The sequence below is a fragment of the Ranitomeya variabilis genome, chromosome 2 (genome assembly GCF_051348905.1).
Source record: "Ranitomeya variabilis isolate aRanVar5 chromosome 2, aRanVar5.hap1, whole genome shotgun sequence".
In the NCBI taxonomy this organism is placed as follows: domain Eukaryota; kingdom Metazoa; phylum Chordata; class Amphibia; order Anura; family Dendrobatidae; genus Ranitomeya; species Ranitomeya variabilis.
This window is the reverse complement of record NC_135233.1, coordinates 256,881,952-256,907,573: the sequence shown is the minus strand read 5'-3', so window position 1 is coordinate 256,907,573 and position 25,622 is coordinate 256,881,952. Positions and strand designations below refer to the sequence as shown.

Genomic DNA, 25,622 nt, shown 5'->3' with positions numbered 1-25,622 from the left:
ATCAGTGAGCTTGAAGTCAGAAAAGCTTTCATCAGAGAAAAAAGTGGACTGTTTAAGGGTAAGCTTTTGAATGAGGACAGATTCAGAGAAATGGCTGACACCAGAGAGCAAAGGCAGATGGGGTTGCAGCCTGAGAGCCAGGTGGATGATGAGGATGACCAGCAGAAAGCTCCACCTGGCAGCCTGCAAAGTCACCCACAGGCCACGTGCAGCAAGCTCCCTGCAGGACAGGCGACTAACATCTGGGTGCAGTTCTGCTTGCTCTGGGGAGGACAGTGACAACAGCGGCCAGGGAGGGGCGGTAATGGTGGAAATAAAGCTCCTGGAGTCCCCAGTGTGCCTTCAGAACTTCCATCTTGGTAATGATTTACCAGGAGGCACCAGAGACACAAGAAAAAGGTAAAGAAGACCACTAAGCCAAAGCTGCAAGAAGCGGCAAGCTATGTATATGCCCCTCTCCCTGTACCCCCTGAGTCAGCTCACTGTATAAGCCCTGTTGCCCAGCCCAGCCTCTGCTGGGGGTCCAGTGTGAAGGTGCGGGGAGATTACAAAGCAAAGTAGTGAGGTGCATAGCTCCGTCTCTGCTTGTAGTAGCAGGGATATAGCAGCAGGTGCATCAGCCGAGAGGCTGGACAGTGAGGGCAGCCCGGCGGCGGGCGTATGGTCAGGCCACGATACTGTGGTGCGTTCCTTAGTGGGAGGGGGGAGTGGCCCAGTGTCTGGGGCAGCTCCGGTGGCCTCTGTGCCCCTGAATGCTGATGCCGCTGATCACTTATAATAATAATAATTTTTATTTATATAGCGCCAACATATTCCGCAGCGCTTTACAAATTATAGATGGGACTTGTACAGACAATAGACATTACAGCATAACAGAACTCACAGTTCAAAATAGATACCAAGAGGAATGAGGGCCCTGCTCGCAAGCTTACAAACTATGAGGAAAAGGGGAGACACGAGAGGTGGATGGTAACAATTGCTTTAGTTATTCGGACCAGCCATAGTGTAAGGCTCGGGTGTTCATGTAAAGCTGCATGAACCAGTTAACTGTCTAAGTATGTAACAGTATAGACACAGAGGGCTATTAACTGTATAAAGTGTATGAGAACATGATGCGAAGAACCTGAATATGGTTTAAGTTTTTTTTTTTTTTAATGGGCCACACAGGGATAGTTAGGTTAATGCGTTGAGGCGGTAGGCCAATCTGAACAAATTAGTTTTTAGGGCATCACTTAGTTGAGAAGCGGCAATGTGAGGGGGTTGCCGGGGCTGGGAGTTCCTGTCCTCCCTCCAAAGTCCTATTTTGTGTTGGCACCGCTGGTCAACAGGATAAAGGATCAGCGGCACATCACAGCGGTGAAAGATAAGCGGCTTTTGGCATCAACTGTGAAACAGCGGAAATTGCCAACTGATGATGCCGAGGGCACATGTAAGGCCAGGGGTGAGGTCGCCTCTAGTTCTGTGGAGGAGACTCAGCCCCTTGTGCCTGATGATGCGGAGATCAAAATGCCACCCCCTGTTGTCACTGGTCCAGCAGGAGTGAATGCGGTGGTGGGTATGGATGAGGAAAATTCTTTGTCTAGTGGTGTGGTTGCTGGTTTGGTGGAGAGTGATGGGGATATGGAGGCGGGTAATAGCGATACTGTTGGTGTGGATGTGGTCACTGGTCCGCTTGCCCCCCCCCCAGTTGTGGCAGCATCCATCAGGATTTATGCCGCTGTCACCTCGGGGAAGTAGGGCGTCCTCCTTGTCTCCGGGCTCTGGGGACGGCGTGTTGCAGCGGCATCTCCTGGAGGCTTTAAAGAAGGGGGAGAGATCGCTAATGGTAGAGGGTCGAGAGGTTGATCTATCCTTCTGGATAGAGAGGCATGGCCTCGCTGCCTTCTGAGAGCAAAGAGGGGGGGATACAGTGTGGTCCCTCCTAAAAGCCAAGTCGGGTAGTGTGCGTAGGAATGTGGTCCGTCTTTGGTGGAGGGGCAGTGATGCATGTCCTCCAAGGTCTAAGGTTGTGGAGCTCCTGCTGAGGATGGGCTTCAAGGCAATTGACATCTACGTCTTGATACATCCCTATTCCACGCCTGAGTGGATGTCAGCTTTGTTCAGCCGGAGGAGCTTAAGCTCTTCTGGTCGAACTATGAGTTGGCAAAAAATGAGCCCGGCTGGTGAGATTTTGCCGTTCAGGTGGTGTCTCACGAAAACCAAGTCAAGAAAGTGACGAGTTGCTTTCTTGTTATGACATCATGACATGGTTTGGCTGGTATGGAGAGGTGGTGGAAATGCCAAAGAAAAACGATGACGAGTTTGATATCTGGTCAGGAGCCTGGACGTTTATGGTAAAACTTAAGCGTTCAGGTGGTACGGTTTCCCACATGCCATCATCTGCCTTCTTGGGTAGAGATTGTATCCTGGTCTTCTACCAGGGGCAACTGAAGCTCTGTCACAAGTGTGGCCACCCCACACACTTCAGTGCAAACTGCACTGTGCAGAAATGTGCATTGTCGGGATGTCGGCCATCTTTCTGCATCTTGTTTGGAGATTAGGTGCCACCTGTGTGTTGAGTTAGGTCATCCATTCAGCCATTGTCCTCGCTCCATCGCTAATGCAGTCGTGACCCCGGTGGGAGAAAACCGTGAGGCTGATTCTGCTCAGGAATGGACTAGCAGGGGTGAGGGAGCTGAGGGGCGAAGGAGGATAACCAATAAAAAGACACCTGCCCAGGTGAGGCATCTAGACAAGTGCAGACAGGATAGGGAGCTGGGCGAGACCTGGGCTACTGGGGCGGCCCCTGTCCTGGACACCAGTCTTGCTGCTGAGGCCCCGAGGGATGATGAATTGGATGAGGAGGGCAGGAGGATCCACAGGGAGGAAAGCACCACTTTCTCCGAATCCTCCCATTATGAAAGTATGGATGAGGATAATTGGCAGTGGCTAGAGGACAAGGGTAAGCTCGGCACCAAAAAGAAGAGAAAGAAGGGAGATAAAACATCTTCTCCCGCTCTGACCAAGGTACCTAAGGCTGGGTTCACATTATGTTACTGGCATCCGTTAGACGAACTACGTTACACCGTGGCATAACGCGGTGTAACGCAGTGTGTTAACGCCGCCAGAGTCCAATGTCGGACGCACAATGGGCGTGCGCTAGCGATGTGCCGTCATTGAGTGACGGACCTTGGGATGCAGGCTGCAGCGTTTCTGGGTCCATCAATGCTAGCGCAGATAGAGCATCTGCTAGCTCTATCTGCGCTAGCGCGATGACACATCGGCACTTGCATTAACAGCAGCCCGTTAACGCATGTGTTGAACAGGCTGCTGTTAACGCAATGTGAACCTGGCCTAAGGAAGGAAAAACTGACTCCCCTTTGGTTGGTCTTTCTAACCGGTTCCAAGCCCTTGAGAACATCTCTTCCTCTGAGGAAGCTGAGGGTGAGGTTCCGGCTTCGGCGGGGCTTACAGGGGGTGCAGAGTCTCCTTCTTTTGGGAATGTAAGGTCCTTGGAAGGAGGGACTGACCCAGAGTCCAGAGACGAGGACGATAAAAAGAAAAAACACGTGGGAATGGACACCTCTATGTCATTAAAAAGGGGGAAGGATTCCTCCTCTGAGGCAAAGGATAAGGGGAGTGGGAAGAAAGCCATCTAACTCAATCACCAATGATGGCGGTACCCACTCCATTGACGCTGGCGTCCATTAATGTCGCCAGCATAAAGTGAAATACAGCTAGATTTGCGGCCTTTGATTTTCTCAGCCAGGTTGAAGCTGACATTTTCTTCTTGCAAGAGATCAGGCTGCCAAACGTGTTTAAAGCTAAGAGGGAGTGGAGACTTGGGCCCTCCTATTGGTCTCCTGCGGCCGAGTGATATAGTGGAGTGGCGGTCCTTTTTACCGCTCCGGTGGAATGCCGAGGGGTTATTGAGTTAGAAATGGGGAGGTGCATGATCTTAGATGTCCTTAAGAAGGGACAAGAGCTCCGGCTCATTAACATCTATTGTCCCCAATCTAATTTGCATCGGAAGTCTTTTTATGAGGATCAAGACCTACCTTTTTACAATTCGGCAGGTTATCCTCGGAGGGGACTGCAATACTGTCATGAGGCCCCGAGATTGAGGTGGTTCCAGAGACAAGCTGACTTATGATAGCGTCGCCCTTAATAAAATAGCTAGCGAGGCTCGCCTGGTGGATGTCCACATTCAGCACACACCAGGCCACGAGGGGTTCACCTATCATAAAGGTAACTGTAGGTCCAAGATATATAGGTTTTATTTAATGGAGGAAGCAGTCACTTCAGCAGAGTCTGTTGTTGAGGTGGAGTTCTCCGACCACTGTTTAATTTTGTTTTCTCTGAATGTCACAGAGACCCTCTGGATGGGAAGAGGCTTTTGGAGGCTCAATTCATCTCTCTTGGAAGAAGCGGAGATAAGATAGTCCTTTGAGGATTTTCTTCAGAGCCAGGTACCCTTACTGGATCTTTGTAGTAGTAAGTCAGAGTGGTGGGAGATGTTCAAGGAAAGGGTGGCGAGATTCTTCCACCAGCTCTCGAGACTCAGGAGTTTGAGCAGGTACTGCCTGTATCAGGGTCTGAGGAGGAAACTCGAGCATCTTGTCTCAACTGGAGGTAGCCACGAGATCTCCAGAGTGAAATCTTTGCTTATGAGGTGTCAGAATGATAGACACACATCTTTGGTTTTTGAGAGGGATTACAGGAAGTACCGCTCACCTGACCCTTACAGAAACTGCAAGATGTCAATGAATAGTAGTTACAGGATTGGTCAACACTGAGGCGATCCAGATCAGGGATCCTGGAGGTTGTCAGATCCTTCTACTCGCACCTCTTGGGGAAGAGGGATGTTGATTGGGATGAGATGTTTGCTTTCCTGGCTGAAGCCATCCCTGAACCAGGGGTAGACCCCTCTCTTTACGTTTTGAGAGAGATGATCAGGGAGAGGAAGTTGGCGATTGAAGGGCTTGCCCGAAAAAAAAAAATCACCTGGTCCAGATGGCTTAACATTAGTGGTGAGCGAGTATACTGGTTGCTCGGGTGGTCTCCGAGTATTTGTGACTGCTCGGAGATTTAGCTTTTGTTGACGCAGCTGCATGATTTACAGCTGCTAGCCAGCCTGAGTACATGTGGGGGTTGTCTGGTTGCTAGGGAATCCCCACATGTAATCAAGCTGTCTAATAGCTGCAAATCATGCAGCTGCAGCAAGAAAAACTAAATCTCCGAGCAGTCACAAATACTCAGAGACCACCCGAGCGTGCTCGGGAAAACCCGAACAATGAGTATATTCGCTCATCACTTCTTAACATCTGAATTCTATAAGACCTTTAAGGATGCTTTGGTTCCCCTGTTGATTGAGGTGTTCAATGAGTGTCTTTCCTCGGGCACGCTACCAAAGTCAATGAGGAGGTCTGCCCTGATCATCTTGTCAAAGGGTAAGGACCCATCTTGCATTCAGAATTGGCGTCCCATTCCGCTTCTCAATGCAGACAGGAAGGTTCTGGCAAAGGTGCTGTTTAATCAGCTGGTGAAATTTGCACCCCGACTCCTTTCGGAGGCCCAGCATTCTCTGTTCCAGGCCGCAGCACATTTAGTGCTGTGCTCTGTATCCGAGAGGCGGTGGAGCAGAGTAAAGCTGGTCATTGGAAGGGGTACATGCTGTCTCTCGACCAGGCAAAAGTGCTTGATTGGGTTAATCACGAGTACCTCTGGTCCATCCTTCTGAGATATGGAGATATGGCCAGCCGGGGGGGGGGGGGGGGGGTGTTGATTGGCTTAAGACCTTGTATAGTGGGGCAGAGTTTCCCGCTTGTGAACGGTTGGATTGGCAGCTCTTCTATGGTTGGGTCTGGTGTTCGCCAGGGTTGTCCCTTGAGCCCGCTGCTGTACGTGTTTGCGATTGACCCACTTCTTAGGAGGGTGGATCGTGGATTGTTGGCCGGGATCGGGATGGACCGGGCAGCACCGGAAGCCACTCTGAGGGTGGTGGCATATGCCGATGATGTCACTGTTTTTGTTTCCTCTGACGAGGAGGCAGGGTGGCTGATGTCAGAGGTAGATCGCTACTCGGAAGCATCCGGGTCCAAGATCAACCGGGATAAGTGTGTCTCTGGCTGGGAGGAGGAGATCCTGGTTTTGATCTATCGGATACCCTTCTAGGACCCAAAGTCTCTGCAAAAATCCTTGGCATCAAATTTGGCCAGGGGGATTACCCCAAACAAAATTGGGACAGCAGGCTAGAGATCGCCACTCAGAAGGTGAACCAATGGTCTTTGACCCTAAGGGAAAGGGTAAACCTGATCAAAACTTACCTGCTCCCTTTACTGATTTATCTGGGCAGTGTGTGCATCTTGCCGAAATCTCTCTGGACTCGGGTCTAGTTTGTTCTTCCAACTGTTATGGGGGAATAGACTGTACCTGGTCAAGAGGGAGGTTACTTACCGTAGGAGGAGACTAGGAGGGTTGGGTATGGTCATTAAGATCAATATTGCAAACCTCTGGAAAGAGAGGGCTCCTCCGTGGGTATCCTCCTGTAGGGGATGGTTTCAGCCTTTCATCCAGGAATGGGAGACAGGAGGGGAAGTGAAGGATCTTCGCACACCGCATGGACATCTTCTGGCTTATGCCACCTTGGTTCTGAAGGTAATTCGGCGGTGGGGTCTGCGAATGTGGGAGATCAGGACTCTGCCAAGGAAACTCCTTGACAATAGGGTTCTGTTGACCCGTTTCCAGAGGCCTCTGGAGCTCAGGAATTGCCCAAGTTGGGATCTTGGGGTGGGTTTGCATCTTTTGAATTCTATCAGGATCCCCTCGAAGTTTTGGGACTTGGCTTGGCGCTGCTTCCATGGGAAACGGTGTGTGTGAGGGACAATCTGAAGTGTAGGAGCTCTGAGGAGAGGAACTGTCCTCGGGAGCATTGTGGTACCGTGCTGGAAAGCATGGACCACTTCCTGCTTCATTGTCCCTTCAACACAGAGGTTTACAACCGTGTGGGCGCCTCCATTGGCTGGTCTCGGCTGGCCGGTCTCTCTTATGTGGAATGGGCCTATGGAGCATTCGGAGACCTTGGTGTTCGGGATCGCTGCACCTTATTTCTAGTTAGCGCAGTGGTTAGGTATCACACGTGGAACGCACGGTGCTTAGTATCGACGCAATGGAAAATCCTCCCAGTGGACGATGTGTTTAGGACAATACTCGGTGACCTGGTGAAGGTGCGCTCTCTGGAGTATGGGAGACTGGGCACAAGGAGGGCTGCTCTCCTGTGGAGGAGCTTTTCTTTTAGTGTGCCCTAGTCTGTCATCTCCTTTCCTGGTGGTGGGCTGCTGCTGACACTGTAGATTTTGGTTTTGTTTGATCGGTATACAATGATGTAGGGCTGCAGGAGCCGAACTTGGGCTTCGTGATTTGTGGTTATTGTGTGTGCTGCTGTATATAGGTATATAGATTTGGGTGTAGGCGTTAGGTTGGGTGGTGGGAAAAGGGGGAGATGGGTTTATCTTGTGGGACTATGGGGAATTTGGAGGAAAACTGGCACTGCCTGATCTGGCCTATGGATGTTGGACATGGACTGAGGCATGAGGCGCAGGACCAGCTCAGGTCAGTGCGGGGGTTGGGAATGGTGGGCTTGAGTGTGGGGTGGTAGTTAGCCTAGTATTTTATATATTTGTATAGTTTGTGGTTATTTTATTTAACATTTAAATTTTTTTTTTTAAATAATTAAAACATATACTGTATATATATATATATATAATGTTTATGTATATAGTTTGTTTGCTATTGTTTATTTGTTAGCATTTAGTTTGGTGACCGTACCAGGTGTGAGTACTTAATGTTAGTTATTATTCTGTATATTTAATATGTGTGAGAGGAGAGGATGAGCGGCTGGACCAGTGTTCATTATACTAATTATTTTCTGGCTGATATTTCTGCTTTGTTTCTGTTATTATGTTTTTCATTTTTATAATAAAAGATCTACAGGATGTAACACAGGATCAGTAATATATGTACACAGTGACACCGCTGTGCTCTGTCCATGATTCTGGGTGTAGTATGAAGTTGTACCTCTGCCTTGCCCTAAGGGTCTGCGAAACTGTTAGGAACAAGAGTGTAGAGCAGATTGAAGTTGGTGATGTGGCTCTGACACGTCTCCGTTATGTCAGTGTTGAGAACCATGATCATTCCTGTTTCTGGGATTAGTATTTTCTTCAGACATTTTACTACTGCAATGCAGCACCCTCCTCGCTCCATGCTGAGCTGTGACACACGATGCAGCCAGCGTCTTCACCGTCACCGTGCACCATACAATAGTCAGGGTTCTGGAGAGACATGCTAACCCTTCATGTGCCTGAAAAAAAAACTATGGAAACACTGCACAGACAAGAAGTCAGCAGATCACTATCTATACTCATCTCTGGCTAGCCACTCAGGTACACAAAGATAAACTGCTACATAAAGAGTTAAATTAGTCACCCCCTCCTACAGGGCCACCCTTTATTCTCCTACAAGAGTAAAGCCCCCCATCTGTGTCCTATAAGGGGCGCACGGACTTACACATTTCTGTTAGTTGTATGGTGGCCTACAACTATTGCCGTAAAACACCTTGTTTAACGTGAGGATGAGAAACCCGACAATGTGCATATGTTCTAATAAAACATGAGGAAAATTCCTTTAACATGATATCACAGCAAGTTATCACCTGCGACCAGGGCAGTGGAGTCGGCAAGCCAAACCCCAACTCCGACCCCACAGCACTGGTCACTACTGAGCATGTGCAGAAAATGCAGCATAGATTCATCTCATCTAGAAGCAGAGATCGTTAGATCAGGAACAGAACAGACATTTATAGGACATTTCATAACTTTCCCATATTATTATGAAAACATATACAGCACATCCTGCATTGTACTACTGTACCCAATGTATTATATATTTTAGGAGTCGGTCAATTTTATACCGACTCCACCAAAGCAGGGATTTTTTTGTACTCACCATAAAATCCTTTTCTCCGAGCCACTCATTGGGGGACACAGGACCGTGGGTGTATGCTGCTGCCACTAGGAGGCTGACGCTAAGTGAATATAAAAAAGGGTTAGCTCCTCCTCTGCAGTATACATCACCCACTGGCCCCGGATCAAACCAGTTCAGTGGCCAAGCAGGAGATTAACAACAAAAAATTAACGGAAGATACATGTCAAAACTGTAAAACCATCATAGGCAACAGGCTAAAAAGGGTGGGTGCTGTATTCCCAATGAGTGGCTAGGAGAAAAGAATTTTACGGTGAGTTCACAAAAATCGCTGTTTCTCCTTCGCCACAATGGGGGACACAGGACAGTGGGATGTCCCAAAGCAGTCCCTGGGTGGGAAATAACATAACAGAGTAGACTCCCAGAGCCTGCTGTCTAAAGGTGTGCTACCGCTGACTGCAAAATTAGTCTACCCAGGCTTGCATCTGCAGATGCCCGAATATGGACATTATAATAGTTTGAGAAAGTGTGCAGGCTAGACCAGGTTACCGCTTTGCAAACATGCTCCGCAGATGCTTGATGCCGAATGGCACACGAAGCACCCACCAACCGAGATAAGTGTGCCTTGATCCCCGCTGGAATAGGTTTTACTCTGACACGGTAAGCTTCTTGAATAGCCGACCAAATCCATCTAGCTACTGTCGACTTAGAGGCCAATCCTTTCCGGTGTCCTTTCAGGAGCACGAACAGGGCATCCGTCTGGCGAAAGGATGCCGACCTAGACACATACTTTCTGAGCCCTCACAAGAACCAAGGAGTGAAGAGCCTTCTCCACACAGTGCGCTGGGGCAGGGCAAAACGAGGGAAGCACAATATCATTGTTAAGGTGGAAGGAAGACACCACCTTTGGATGGAAGGGCGGGGACGGCCTGAGGACCACTTTGTCTAGGTGAAATGTCAGAAAAGGAGCTCGACAGGAAAGAGTAGCCAACTCCAAGACCCTTCTGATCGAAGTAATCGCGACAAGGAAGGCCACCATCCATGAGAGGAGAGATAGAGAGATGTCCTGCAACGGCTCGAAGGGAGATTCTTGCAGGACACGTAGGACTAGATTTAGGTCCCAGGCGTCTAGAGGCTTTCTAAAGGGAGGTACCACATGGGAGATTCCCTAAAAGAACGTTCTCACCTGGGGTTTGGAAGCGATCTTCCGCTGGAACCTGTCCCTTGAGGGAGCTCGGCACTAGTCCCAAATCCAGACTGGACTGAAGAAATTCCAAGATGCTGGAAATGTTGAAAACCAGAGGAGGCCGACTTCTGCTTCTGCACCAAGATAGATGCGCACTGGCACTGGCTTTCGAGCATTGATCAAGGTGGAAACTACCTCGCTGGAAAAACCCGCTTGGGTCAGAACCCAGGATTCAATGGCCAAGCACAGGGCCCCTGAGTTCTGGTGGTAAATCGGATCCTGAGAAAGCAGATGCCGCCAATCTGGTAGTCGCCATGGAACATCTGCGATCAGTTGGACGAGCTCCGCGTGCCATGCTTGGCGTGGCCAATCCGGAGCAATGAGGAACATCGGCACTCCCTCTGCCTTGATCTTCCTGATGACCTACAGAAGGGCAAGGGAGGAAACAGGTAAGGAAGATGGAAGTGACTCCAGGGAAGGACCAGCGCGTCCACCCCAATTGCTCTTGGGTCTCGGCACCGGGCCACAAAGTCGGGTACCTTGGCACTAAACCAGAAAGCCATCAGGTCTACGTCCAGAGTACCCCAACGAAGGCAGGTCTACTGGAAAATGTCTGGATGGGGAGACCACTCTCCCGAGGCAAGGCCTTCACTGCTTAGGAAATCCGTGGCCCAGTTTTCCAATCCTGGGATGTGAACGGCCGATATGACAGAGTAGTTCCTTTTGGCCCAGCGAACAATGTGTTCCACCTCGCCCACTGCATCGAGTGTCCACCTGATGATTGATATAGGCCATAGCCATGGCATTGTCCGACTGGATACGGATCGGGTGGCCTGCTAGATGATGGAACCTCCGCAAGGACAGCCGAATTGCACGGATCTCAAGGACATTGATGGGAAGACAAGACTCCTGAGACCAACTCCCCTTGGCAGTGTGTTAATGAAAAACAGCTACTCAGCCGAGGAGGCTGGCATCGGTAGTGACCACCGGCCAATGGACCAGGAGAAAAGACTTCCCTTGGAGGAGGGAGGACTGGAGCATCCACCACTGGAGTGCCTGTTTGACCCGAGGGGTCAGTCGACACGGTCGATCGAGGGAAAAAGGACTCGTCTAATGCGTCCAAGAGTGTGTGTTGTAGGGGACAAAGATGCAGTTGTGAAAACGTAATTGCTTCCATTGTGGCTACCATCTTCCCGAGAATCCTCATGCCAAAACGGATGGAACAATGAGACGGTTGACAGAGCGTCTGAACCGCCTGTTGAAGGGCTAGGACCTTGTCCAGAGGGAGAATCCAGAATCATGCCCAGGAAGGAGATCTGATGAGCTGGAACGGGAGAAGACTTGTTCAGGTTGAATAACCAGCCGAGAAAGAGTATCCAAAGAAATGCGGATGCACTCCTCGCAGGCTTGGAAAGATGGCCCTTTGATCAGTAGGTCGTCTAGGTAGGGGCAGACGACTAGGCCACGAGAGTGTTGGATGTCCATGACAGCCGCCATGACCTTTGTGAACTCTGGGGGTGGTGGCGAGGCCAAAGGGCAAGGCAGTGAACTGAAAATGTTCTCCGTGAACAGCGAAATCAAAGAAACCTTTGATGAGGAGGGAAGATTGAAACGTGAAGATACGCATCCCGAATGTCGATGGAGGCTAAGAACTTGCCTTGTTCCATCGAGGCGATGACGGAGCTAAGGGACTCCATCCTGAAATGCCGGACTCTGACAAATCTGTTTAGAAGTTTTAGATCCAGGATGGGTCTGACTGTCCCATCCTTCTTTGGGACGTGAACAGATTTGAATAAAATAGATAAAAAGAAAAAAAGTGATGCATGGCACTGCTACTAACTGTTTCTAATACCACCACAGAAATTCCAAGCTGTTGTGCCTGTATGCCTGCTGCTGGACACTTGGGTGCACGCCTGTCAGTCCATGATCATCCAAAACAAAGAAAAAAAATGGAGTGCACTCACCGGTCCAAAATGCAAACAGTCCTTTAATCAAAACAAGTGCAGGTACACTGGGAGAAGTCCTTCTGTTCCAAGTTCTCCCAGTGTACCTGCACATGTTTTGATTTTTTCTTTGTTTTAGATTTGAATAAAATCCTTGGAACCTATTGTTCTCTGGGACTGGGGTAATAACCCAGTCTCGGCGGAGTGACTCGATGGCCTGGTAAAAGGCCCGAGCCCGCGTTCCTGCTTCGGAGGGATGGGAGGCAAAAAATCAGGTTGGAGGGGAGGGGAGAAAATTCTAATTTTATATCCGGAGGACACCAGATCCCTGACCCACTCGTCGTAAACGACTGAGAGCCAGACATGGCGAAACAGGAGTAGACGGCGCGCCTAACCTGCTGGCGTCGTCCAGTTTTGCAAGTCATTTAGTCGAGGATCTTTGGGGTCTGGATCCCCTAGATCTGGACTGCTTGGGGCGGCCCTTCCACGAGTGGTTGGCTTTGTACGAGGTCTGTGGACTCTTGTCCCTGTCAGCAGGGGGCCCCAAACCGGGAGAAATGGCCGTAGAGGACCACCCGAAATTGTTGTGAAAGGACCGAAAAGGAGTCTGCAGCTGTCGGTGGATTGGTCGCCTAATTCTCTGGTGAAGGGATTTACTCTTTCCGCCTGTAGCATCCGAAATCAGTTAGTCCAGCTTTTCTCCGAATAAGCGACCGAGATAGGGAAGGGACGTTAAGGACTTTTTAGATGCAAAGTCCGCTCGCTAGTTCCTCAGGCATAGCGCCCTTCTAATCGCTACTGTGTTTGAAGCTGTAAGTGCAGAGCAATTAGCCGCGACCAGGGAAACATTTACTAAATAGTCACCAGCCAAAGAAATTTGATTGGCCAACTCCACTATCACAGAGGAGAGATCACTCTTCTGTATGGCCTTATGCAGGGAATCTGCCGAGTAAGCCATGGCTTTGGCTACCCAGGTAGCTGCAAAGGAGGGAAAAAGTGCCGCGCCTGATGCCTCGAAAACCAAATGGCCGAGACTGTCAATCAGGCGATCTGTGGGATCTTTAATGGAGGATCCATAAAGCAGGGACAGAAGGGTCTTGGAGGACAAACCGGATACGGGAGGATCCACTGGAGGGGATTCTGTCCATTGTTTGCGGAGGTCAGGAGAGAAGAGATATCTGGACTCCAGAGATCTCTGACCTGCAAAGCGTTTGTCCAGACGCTCTCTATGTCGCCGAACTATGTCCTGGAACTCAGGGTGATTGGCAAAACACTATATGAGGATGTTTGTTCCTTTTGAAGGACACTGCGTTATACCATATGGGAGGTAGTGGGCTCCTCGTCGACCTGCAGTGACTGGTTGACGGCCTCAATAAGACTATCCACTGTAGCCTGATAACCTGGCAACTCTAGGTCAAGGGGCCCAACACTCAGATTCAGAGTGATGTTCGCTATACGCCCCCGGAAAGGGAGAGCGAGAAGCAGAGCTAACAGACACCAGAGGGCCTGGGGGACAAGCTCTGTACTCATTTCCTAGATGCCCGTTTGTGTCTTAAATGAGAACGGCCCCTGCAGGCCAATGGTTCCACTGATGTAGGGGAATTCTCTGAGACAGACGGAATAGTGGTCCTGCTCCTGGAGGGATCCTGAAGGGACTCAATCACCTTAGTTAAAGAAGCCATAGATTGCGATAGTGACAAAGCCCACTCAGGGGGACTGGTCACCGTGGGTTCGGTGACTACTGAGCGCATTTAGGGTCGCAAGCATGACAGAGCGGAGTAGTATGCCCCCTTGGTAACGCAGCCTGACATGAGGTGTAAGAGAAAAACACTGTTTTAGAGGGCTTTTTTAGGTTTTAGGTAGAGACATGCTGTATCCCTGTTATTCCCCAAAATACTGCAGGGAAGGCTAATTTGTGCAGCTGAAGGTCAGCAGAGCACTTTGAGGGAGAGGATGGCAAATGAAGAGGAAGCCTGAGGGCAGTGTGGAAGAGCACTTACCCAGGTCCTGTTTCCCAGAGAAGCCTGAGCCCCAGCACCAATCTTTAAAAGGCAGAGCGGTCCTGGGAGCCCGTTCCGTATGTGGGTGGCAAAATATGGCCGCCGAGATCAGGAAGGTGCTTCTCGCAGCGTGCGAGAAGCACCAGGAAGGTGGGCGGTACCGCCAGAATGACACGCGGTTGTGGGCGGGATTACCGGCTTGCGGCCTAGCAAGGCCCGAAGCCAGGGAGAAAATTAGCGGTGCCCAGCTGGAAAATGCGACCGGGCCCGCGATGTGCTCAGGAGCCCCCCCGATAGAAAACTCACCGGAGGAGATGAAGAGCAGAGCTGCCACTCTGCAAGCAGGTCAGGGCTGCGACAGGGACAGTGTAGGAACCCTCAATTCACCGTCCCATTTTGAGGGGGAGGTGGAGAGGGACCGTCTATCTCTCTGCAGCACCACTGTTCCATCAGTGGGAGCAGCATGGACGCCATGGGGGTCTTGGTGTATCCTAAGGGTTCGCTGCCCTAGGATTTCACAGGGCTGTGTCTGGCTGTAAGCCTGGCTCAGAAGGGGGTACATGGAGGGGACACTCCATGTTCCCGTCTGTTGCGGGGAGGATGGTGCCCTGAAGGGAACCGTCGCCCCTAGAGTAGCTCAGGCCTGGCATCCCACATCGCAGGAGAGGATACTGGGAGGCAACACTCTTGAAAAGTATAATGTTACAGGGTTTATATACTAGATTCCTTGTAAGGCTGCCGTCACACTAGCAGTATTTGGTCAGTATTTTACATCAGTATTTGTAAGCCAAAACCAGGAGTGAAACAATCAGAGGAATAGTATAATAGAAACATGTCTCCTCTTCTGCATTTATCACCCACTCCTGGTTTTGGCTACAAATACTGATGTAAAATACTGACCAAATACTGCTAGTGTGACGGCAGCCTTAGGGTGTTGATCCAGGGAACTAGTTTGATTGCCGTATGTGGAGTCGGGAAGGAATTTTTTTCCCCAATGTGGAGCTTACTCTTTGCCACATGGGTTTTTTTATGCCTTCCTCTGGATCAACATGTTAGGGCATGTTAGGTTAGGCTATGGGTTGAACTAGATGAACTTAAAGTCTTCCTTCAACCTTAATAACTGTTACTCACCGTGCTCACCTGTTGTTGGTTGGGGGGAGATCGGCCCCTTGAAAGGGTCAGTCGCCCCAGTCTTTCTCGTGGAATAAAGGTTTAAAAACAAAAAGTTGAAAAAAAAAAAAATGTATGGTATCATACAATTATTAGGTTCTGTAGAAGGACGTAGATCTGGGGATTTATTATGATGGAATATAGGCTGAACTGGATGGACAAATGTCTTTTTTCGGCCTTACTATGTTACTATGGTCTGAATAGTTGTAGATTGTGAGACCTCGCGGGCAGGGTCCTCTCCTCATGTACCAGTCGGGACTTGTATTGTATAAGATTATTGTACTGTTTTTATTATGTATACCACTCCTCACATGTAAAGCGCCATGGAATAAATGGCGCTATAATAAATAATAATAATAGCAGACCCCAGTGTGCCTCCTACGGACACTAAGCATGAACTGGAGCTAACCCTTTTTTATATTCACTTAAAGGGCCACTGTCACCCCCTCCAGCCGTTATAAACTAAAAGAGCCACCTTGTGCAGCAATAATGCTGCAGTCTAACAAGGTGGCTCTTTTAGTTTTTGATTCATTTATTACCTCATTAAAGCGTTTTAAAAATTGGCCACACATACCAGATATTGTACCAGGAGGTGGTCCGAAGCGTCCTGTATGAATCCCCCAACTGCCGTCACTCTTCTCTTCAGGGCCGATGGTACCCGCCCCCTTCGCGTTGTTGCTTCTTAAATCCGGCGCCTGCGCTGTGCGTGCCTGCCTGGGGCCTGCGCAATGTTCTTTGTCAGTCACATCTCAGATGCCGGGTGCCTGACTGCGCCTGTGCGGGCAGTGCGGCTGCCCTGTTACTGAATCCCCGCCCCGCACTGTGTTATTCATTATGCACAGTGCGGGGCTGGCATTCCTGGGCATGCGCACTGCGCTGTTCAGGCGCTCCCCCATCTCGGACGCTCTCCCATCTCTGACGCTCCCCCGCCTTCCCAGGAACCCCAGCCCCGCACTGTGCATAATGAATAACAGTGCGGGGCGGGGATTCAGTAACAGGGCGCAGTCAGGCACCCGGCATCTGAGATGTGACTGACAAAGAACACTGCGCAGGCCCCAGGCAGGCACGCACAGCGCAGGATTTAAGAAGAAACAGCGCTCAGGGGGCGGGTACCATCGGCCCTGAAGAGAAGAGTGACGGCAGTTGGGGGATTCATACAGGACGCTTCGGACCGCCTCCTGGTACAATATCTGGTATGTGTGGCCAATTTTTAAAACGCTTTATTGAGGTAATAAATGAATCAAAAACTAAAAGAGCCACCTTGATAGGCTACGTTCACATTTGCGGTCGGTGCCGCAGCGTCGCCGCATGCGTCATGCGCCCCTATATTTAACATGGGGGCGCATGGACATGCGTCGCACTTGCGTTTTGCGCCGCCCGCGTCCGGGCGCAGAGGACGCAGCAAGTTGCATTTTTGCTGCGTCCAAAATCAATGAAAAAAAGGACGCATGCGGCGCAAAACGCAGCGTTGTGCATGCGTTTTGCTGCGTTTTTGTTTGCGTTGTGGCGCCGACGCTGCGGCGCACAACGCAAATGTGAACGTAGCCTTAGACTGCAGCATTACTGCTGCACAAGGTGGCTCTTTTAGTTTATAACGGCTGGAGGGGGTGACAGTGGCCCTTTAAGTGTCAGCCTCCTAGTGGCAGCAGCAGACACCCATGGTCCTGTGAGTTGAAGTGAAGGACAGCATCCAATCCAGGTGAAAAAATTCCTCTTTATTGTGCCATAAATGCGACGTTTCAACCTCAAGGGTCTTTCTCAAGCACCCTTGAGGTTGAAACGTCGCATTTATGGCACAATAAAGAGGAATTTTTTCACCTGGATTGGATGCTGTCCTTCACTTCATGGTATGTACTCTTCCACTTGGGTCCAGTGGAAATAGGACGGGCATCTGCTTTTGTCAGCTGTGCTGTCAGCCGCCATTTTTTTGTTTTGGACCCATGGTCCTGTGTCCCCCAATGTGGCGAAGGAGAAATAGACACTGATTCCACAGCCCTGCCTACTACAGGGACTTGCTGTCCGCTGGGGGTCCAACTCCAGAGACCCTTACTGAAGCAGACAGAAGGGCTCTGAAACACCTTGTTGGAATGGACCGGCGGCCATGCAAGAACACAGTCCTAGTCAGTCTATGGGACCCCCAGAAATATCCGAGCTCTGTACTCAGCCAAAGGGGACCATCTTAAAGTTCCATTCACAGATTAGTCAGGATCCCCTCAGTCAGAACCCTGCAATCCCCATGGAGATCAACAGTAGTCCTGTAAATGTGCCCATAACGCCTAAACAAACTTTACCCTCCGTCATCCCTCCCGACTCCCCCCCCCACACACAATGCGCCTCATGTCCTGGGAGAAATAGACATAGAAATACAGCATTCCTGACCCCGGAGCCCCCACACCCATTAGATGATCAGTGCGTCCCGCCACAATCATTGGCTTCGCTGGCCTTCCTTATCTACGGTGTATATCCTTATCTACGGTGTATATGGTGCAGGGGACACAATGGCCATCAATGACTATCTCTACGGACAGTTTAGTGGGATATATTCTCCTGCTATCAGCCACATCTGCCATCAGTATTTTACAGCAGGATTAGGGACAAGGAGTTGGAAACCTTCCTGCAGCCCCCCAGAAGCCTATTTCATGTCACAGCATCGTGCTTTTTTCAATGTGACTATGAGGCGGACTATGAGGTTCATCCCAAGAACAGAGCATCGATATTATACAGAGTTGTATCTGATCATAAACTGGACAAGGACATGAGAAGCTGCTTTTCTGTCGCTCCCCTTTTATTTCACTTGCATAGATGGTAAAATATAAAGACCCTCATTCCACAATCCTCCCACAGACATCACGGGCCGGGCCCTTGGCTACACGAACAACAGGGGGGCAAGGGTTAATAAAACAAAACTTTAGATTTTATTCACAAAAAAAAAGAATAAATGCATCAATTAAAACACTCAGCGTTCAGCGGGGGGGCCTCAGACCTGCGGCTTTAACCCTTCCACATCTGCAAAGAAAGGAAAATAAACAAAACCCATCACAACCCACACCCAAATCCCACCTGATTTACACCCTCATACCAAAGAACCCAACCAGCCAAGAATGCTTAACCCTTTGGTCCATTGTTGTCACCACTTAATTCCATTTATTTTTATAAATAAAGTTGTATTTTTGATTAATGATAAGTTTTGCGATTTTCTAGCCATCTGGGTCTCAATTCCTCAACGTGTTTGAACCTCTGCTTGCTGTCAGTGGATGGAGTCTTGCAGCTTTTCAATGTTTCATTTCCCTGACTGCAAGCAGAGATCCTGAAAACGTACAGTAATTGAATTATAAAGCGTATTAGAAAGTTGTACGACTGTCAGCTTAATTTACAGCAAACAGGTGACCCGAGATAAAGAGTAAAGAGAAGAAGTTCTGCAGCATCTGAACCCCTCTTATATAGTGAGCCGATGTCTAACCCTTGCGCCCCCTGGACTACTACATAAGTGATTCATTCAGTAATCAATATTTGCCATAACGCAGCATGGAAAGGGTCAAATTGACACCGTATCTGCGCCCCCACCAAACGCCCCAGGCCATGAAACTAACTCATGAATATTTATGAGCACCAAGACTGCGCAGCCCCAGAACAGGTGGAAAACGGAAATCTACATATCCCGCCATAGAAAAATGTGCTACAGGAGGTGTCAGAGCGAGGGAGAGGCTGGGACACACCCGACCTGTGGGTAAGGTGGCACGGCGGGTGATAGCCACCAGACACATGGCTCTTGTTCAGCTACAGCTGGTACTGATCACCCAGCTTTCCCAGACACAGAAAAGTCTCACAACAGGTGACACTGGAAAGGGGTCATTCTCCTGGATCTCACCCCAGTACTGAAAGAGGCCGCAGGGCCCTGGAAGCACGATATACAGCCCTGCCTGCGCCTCGGGGACACAGAGCATCACTCCCTCTAGAAACCCTAGAGATCTGCTAAAAAATGAAAATTATATTTACAGGCACAAATCTGCCACAGGGGAGGAGGGGCGCGACCTGGAAAGGAAGATTCTCACACAGCAGCCGGGCTCCTATGTACCGTTACTTGCTGGCCCACAGCGTCCTGGACCACCAGAGGCAAAACTAGGCAGATTTATTGTTTTTTTTACACTTGTAAATTAATAAATCCTGGATTTGTTGACTTTCTCATCACTTGGCATCAGAGCAGTCTAGTACTGGGGTCTCCAAACACCAGGGCTAATTTTTGGAGTGGAAGCTGAATGAGTGGTGCTGGTCCTGTATTGGGGGATGATGGGGGTAATAGGTGCAGCAGAGAGGATGGAGGTGCAGAGTTTCTCAGTGAACCGGGTATCATAGGAGTAAATAATAAATTAAATTCCAGGTGCTCAGCTGTCCATTCAGGCAGAGTTCTCCCACTCTGAGCGAGGGTCCGACGACCCGTTCACGACTTTTTTCACTTTCTTGATACCCTCCGTGGATCCTGTGGTCGTCACTCTGAAAGAGGCACAAAAGCAGCTGCTCATTAGTTCGGGCAGAGTAACAACAACCCAAAAAACATAATTCAACATCTCTAAGATCTCTGCTTGCTTCTATTGAAAAGAAACCAGTTCACTGATCTGCAGTTTCTGTTTGAGCTCTTGGATGGCTTTCTCTCTTTATTAGCAGGTCGCATTGTCTCCTTAACTCTGCGCTCACTGACCTAATGACAGAGGAGCGCTGTCTAGTAGCATGAGCTGGATAGTATGTGGCTCCCCCGATAGACCAGAGGCACCCATTATATCGTCACTCTACAGCAGCAGACGCCCCTGCGAGGAGCACACAGTCATCTGCTGCTACCCTTACCTATAAGGGGAGCTGGTCACCTTTAAGAAGCCTTTTGACAAGTCCACATGCGGCGACCTCCACCGTTCACTAAAACAAAGGGGTAGAAGCGCAGTCTCCTTATTTTTGATAAAGCCTCCATAGAAAATCTACGAATCCACACTCCACACCACAGAGAGAGATGGCGAGGTCCGCTGCTTCGAGTGGAGAGGGTGTGAGGCCCGGGGCTCCTAAAGTAAAGGCGGTGAGGCCCGGCGCTCCGAGGCCTAGCACTCAACTGAACGAAGTATGTGCCTTTTTTTGTGATTGCTTAGACTCCACTGATAAACACATCCTTAAGAGATGATGATAGTTTCTTAAAGTCATATGTGACCCCTAAAGGTGTTAAACAGTCTTTGGAGGAAGATCATGGAGGAAAGTGAAAAAATAATTTGTCACCTTTTTCACCAGATAATTGATGCAAAGCCACAAATACAGTTATGTGCAAAATAACAGCGGTGTGTTTGAAACAACTGAGATAAAGCCCAATCTTCATAGCAGCATTTATTTCATATACACACAGGCTCTGGGAGCTGCGCAGTTAAGGTACCTTCACACTAAGCGACTTTGCAACGATAACGATAGCGATCCGTGACGTTGCAGCGTCCTGGATAGCGATATCGTTGTGTTTGACACGCAGCAGCGATCTGGATCCTGCTGTGATATCGCTGGTTGTTGCTGAAAGTCCAGAACTTTATTTGGTCGTCAGATCAGCGTGTATCGTCGTGTTTGACATCAAAAGCAACGATGCCAGCAATGTTTTACAATGGTAACCAGGGCCGCGCTTAGTAACCCGATATTTACCCTGGTTACCATTGTAAATGTAAAAAAAACAGTACATACTCACCTTCTGATGTCCGTCAGGTCCCTGGCCGTCTGCTTCCTGCACTGACTGTGAGCGCCGGCCGTAAAGCACAGCACAGCGGTGACGTCACCGCTGTGCTCTGTTTTTACTTTACGGCCAGCCGGCGCTCACAGTCAGTGCAGGAAGCAGACGGCCAGGGACCTGACGGACATCAGAAGGTGAGTATGTACTGTTTTTTTTACATTTACAATGGTAACCAGGGTAAACATCGGGTTACTAAGCGCGGCCCTGCGCTTAGTAACCCGATGTTTACCCTGGTTACCCGGGGACTTCGGCATCGTTGGTCGCTGGAGAGCTGTCTGTGTGACAGCTCTCCAGCGACCACACAGCGACGCTGCAGCGATCGGCATCGTTGTCGATATCGCTGCAGCGTCGCTTAATGTGACGGTACCTTTACTGTATTTTTAAGATTATATGACGCACATTTTCCCCAATTTTTTTTGGGGGGGAAAATGGGGGTGCGTCTTATAATGATATACCTTACCGGCCGCAGTGGAGCAGGGTCCCAGGGTCGCTGCTGGAGGAGGCAAGAGTGGAGCGTTGCTGCAGGCTGGGATGAGAGGGTGTTCGGATGTGCGCTGCTGCGGGTGTTCGGTGGTGCAGGGGCTCCGCCGACATTTTGTGAAAGCCCAGAGCCCCCGCACTTACATGGTTTACTATTCTTCAGGAAAATGGCTGCCAGGGCGGCACATGCGCGGATGGAGATCTCGGCACCAAGATCTCAGGAGATGAGGCCTTCAGACCCAATAAGAACCATCTTTCTCTCATATGGCTACAGAATGTTGCGCCTCTTCTCTTTAGGCCAGTCATTGTGTTCTTTGGCAAACTGTAACCTTTTTTTCAGTAATGGTACTTTACGAGGGTTTCTTGCAAATACTTTGGCTTCAGATAGGCGTCTTCTGATAGTTGCAGGACTCACAGGTAACTGTAGATCTTCTTTGATCTCCCTGGAGCTGATCACTGGATGCTTCTTTGCCATTCTCGTGATTTTATGATCCATACGGATGGTAGCATTTATTTTCCTACCACGTATTTAGTTTGCCATTTTAAAGCATTGGAAATCTTTTTAGCTGAGCAGAAAAATTATTTTCTGCAATTCTTTGTTTTCCCTCTAATCGATTTCTTGATCAAAGTTCTTTCTCCTTTTATCCTATGATGCGAATATCCAGATATCCATTGATGGGAGTGTTAACAACTCAAGGACCCACAGGCGTAATATCCTCCCTATATACCCTTTTACTAAACTTCAGAAATGTTTCCACTCAACTTGCTGTAGAGAGTAAATGGTGGCAATTAATCCCTTCTATCGCTGATGATCAGTGGAATGATGCCCTATAGGTACATACGATGGTGTCGCCAGCCATAAATAATAAATTAATTCAACTATATATCCTACATCAATCTTACCCTACTCCAATCAGACAACATAGATTTGGCAGACTAGCGTCTGATGAATGCCATAGGTGTGAGGAATCGGGAGCGGAGTTCTGGCATCTTATTTGGAGTTGTGGGATAATACGAAGATACTGGAGTGAAGTGATAACTACATTAGAACGGATAATTGGGATACCTACTGAGCGTGTCCCAGAGATACGTATCTTGGGTATTATGGATGAAGAATTGTGGTCGCACTATGATAGGATACTTCTCCGGGTGGTTACAGTTATTGCTAGGAAAACAACAGCCTATAGTGGATGGGGAGAAGCCTCCCACTATCAACCAGGGCAAAAAATTAGTTAATAAAATAATAACAATATGAGAATATATTGTAGATGTCCCCAGAAGTTCCACAGGATTTGGGAGAGATGGTGTGACTCACCCTTAACACATTTATCCCCTAATGCCATGACTTCGTCAATTTCACGATGCAAGCCCTGCTGTGTGTTCCTTTAGTTTCAATAACTTTATATTTTCAATAACATAGCAATTGAACAACAGATTCCCTTACAAGGGAGTTCAATAAGCTTAAATCTAAACAAAGAGGAAAAACCATACATATATTAACTCAAATTCGAAAATACAGATATTACGAGACGAGAACATGGGGAGACATAAAAGAGGGAAAATGGGGAGGGAAATGAGATTCTGCACTTTACTTTATGGTAAGCTGCAGTATATTTACAAGACAAGATTATACTTTGCTCCGTTTTATGAGCTCCGCCTCCCACCTCCCCGCACCCCACCCAATGTAGGCTCAACCCCAGTGTCATCAGAATCTCTCACAGGATAATGAAGCCTCAAATAGATAAAGTCAAGGTTTGTTCAAGATTCAAGTTCATGTTAAGATCCATCCACGGTTTCCAAATTTGGTAGAAGGCCTCCCACAAATCTTCCCTAGTCGCATGTATACGTTCATATAAAAGGATTGAATTCATTTTATCTCTAACTGATTGGACAGAGAGAAATGGCGACCTCCAGTTGGTAGCTATATGTAGCTTAGCGGCCATAAGCAGCTGGCCTATCAACCTGTGGAATTTGTTAGAAAAGCCTGGGTACTTGGCTCCCAAAAGGAATGTGGCCGGGTCAGGTTGTATTGCCCCGCCATACATTTTTTCAATTACACTGGCCAACAGTGAAAATGTTTCTGAAATGAAAATAGCTGGTTTGTAATAATTTTAGCATCCTAAAAACGAATATGTTACTTAAAAATCATTATTAGCTCTTGTTGCTGAGATACAGGTCATTTAAGATTATTATGCAGGAAAATAGGGAAATTTTGAATTTTCAACAAATGTGTATTGGTAAACCTGATTACAGACCTGTTGAACCAATGTCAGCCATTTTATAAATTGTGTCTGCATAGTTTGTACTAATTGAAGTCTCTTTCTCTTGTTGCAGTAATTTTGTGGAGAGAATTTACACTTTGAAAATGCCTCGTAAATGTGCAAATATTGTTAACAATTTTTGTTACGTGTGTGGTTATGTGACATTTGCCAACCAAAGAAGACCAATTACTCCACTTGTGAAGACTGCTTACCATCATTACTTTGCTTATACGTGGCACTTAAATACGTGGCACTTATACGTGGCACTTAAATACGTGGCACTTATATACGTGGCATTTTGAGACCTATAATTTTTCCACATTTTGGTCCACAGAGTCATGTGAGGTCTTGTTTTTTGCGGGACGAGTTGACGTTTTTATTGGTAACATTTTCGGACACGTGACCATTTTTTATCACTTTTTATTCCGTTTTTTGTGAGGCAGAATAACCAAAAACCAGCTATTCATGAATTTCTTTATACCGTTCTGCGTTTGGTAAAATTGATAAAGCAGTTTTATTCGTCGGGTCAGTACGATTACAGCGATACCTCATTTATATCATTTTTTAATGTTTTGGCGCTTTTATACGATAAAAACTATTTTATAGAAAAAATAATTATTTTGGCATCGCTTTATTCTGAGGACTATAACTTTTTTATTTTTTTGCTGATGATGCTGTATGGCGGCTTGTTTTTTGCGGGACAAGATGACGTTTTCAGCGGTACCATGGTTATTTATATCCATCTTTTTGATCGCGTGTTATTCCACTTTTTGTTCGGCGGTATGGTAATAAAGCGTTTTTTGCCTCGTTTTTTTTTTTTTTTTCTTACGGTGTTTACTGAAGGGGTTAACTAGTGGGACAGTTTTATAGGTTGGGTCGTTACGGACGCGGCGATACTAAATATGTGTACTGTACTGTGCAATTTATACTCTTGTAATGAATTCTTCTCGCTACCTACAGCACATACTTCCATGGCGTGTATCTAAAAAACGAGAGCTAATTAAACAATTCTGTGGGTATATTTGAGTTTCTCGACCCAAAATTAGTAATATTTGCCTATTTTCATCAAAGAAACATAAAAAAAGTTGTTTTTTGTTGGCCTGTGTTATTAATCCTACTTCCCGCCACATAGCCGAGGCTATCGGACACTCCCACCAAATATGCTTCATATCTCCCACTGCGCCACATCCTCTAAAGCATTTATCTGAAATGTTGGGGTATATAGTGTGGAGTTTACTTGGGACTTGGTATGTTCTGTGTAGGACTTTAATGGATGTCTCTGCCAGGGAGGCTTGATGACTACCCTTGGAAACTGTGTCACAGCATCGCCTCCAATTTTCCAAAGTTAATTGAATACCCAGGTCTTCCTCCCACTGTTTCATGTAATGTAATTTGTCGACTCCATGTGCCGCATTGAGATTTGTATAGCAGAGAAATAGTTCCCCTTCCCAGTGGGTCATCCATACACCTCTGTTCAAACAAAGCTAGTCGCGTGAAAAGGGATTTTATGTTGTAGAAACTGTTCCGCAAAATGGAAAACCTGATAGATACGAAAGGTTTCGTTAATGGATGGATTGTATTTATGGAGGAATTCTTGTCTAGATAAAATTATATTAACCCCTTCCCGACATCTGACGTAATAGTACGTCAGATGTCGGGTCCCCTGCTTTGATGTGCGCTCCGGCGGTGAGCGCACATCAAAGTCGCGACATGTCAGCTGTTTTTTACAGCTGACATGTGCGCGCAATAGCGGCGGGTGAAATCGCGATCACCCGCCGCTATTAACTAGTTAAATGCTGCTGTCAAACGCAGACAGCGGCATTTAACTACCGCATCCGGCCATGCGGCCGGATATGAGCGCATCGCCGACACCCGTCA

The 25,622-nt window shown here is 48.2% G+C and overlaps 1 protein-coding gene across 4 annotated transcripts in view; it reads right to left on the bottom strand.

The window, feature by feature from the left end:
• Window positions 1–18,149: 18,149 nt before the first annotated feature.
• The window catches only part of GPR107 (G protein-coupled receptor 107), a 99,663-nt gene continuing 92,190 nt past the window's right edge, over window positions 18,150–25,622 (bottom strand). For all 4 annotated transcript variants that reach the window (XM_077284762.1, XM_077284759.1, XM_077284760.1 and 1 more), the window contains exon 18: window positions 18,150–19,748. In XM_077284762.1, the coding sequence (XP_077140877.1) occupies window positions 19,652–19,748 (97 nt within the window). In that variant the 3' untranslated portion in view covers window positions 18,150–19,651. The remainder of the gene's footprint in view (window positions 19,749–25,622) is intronic.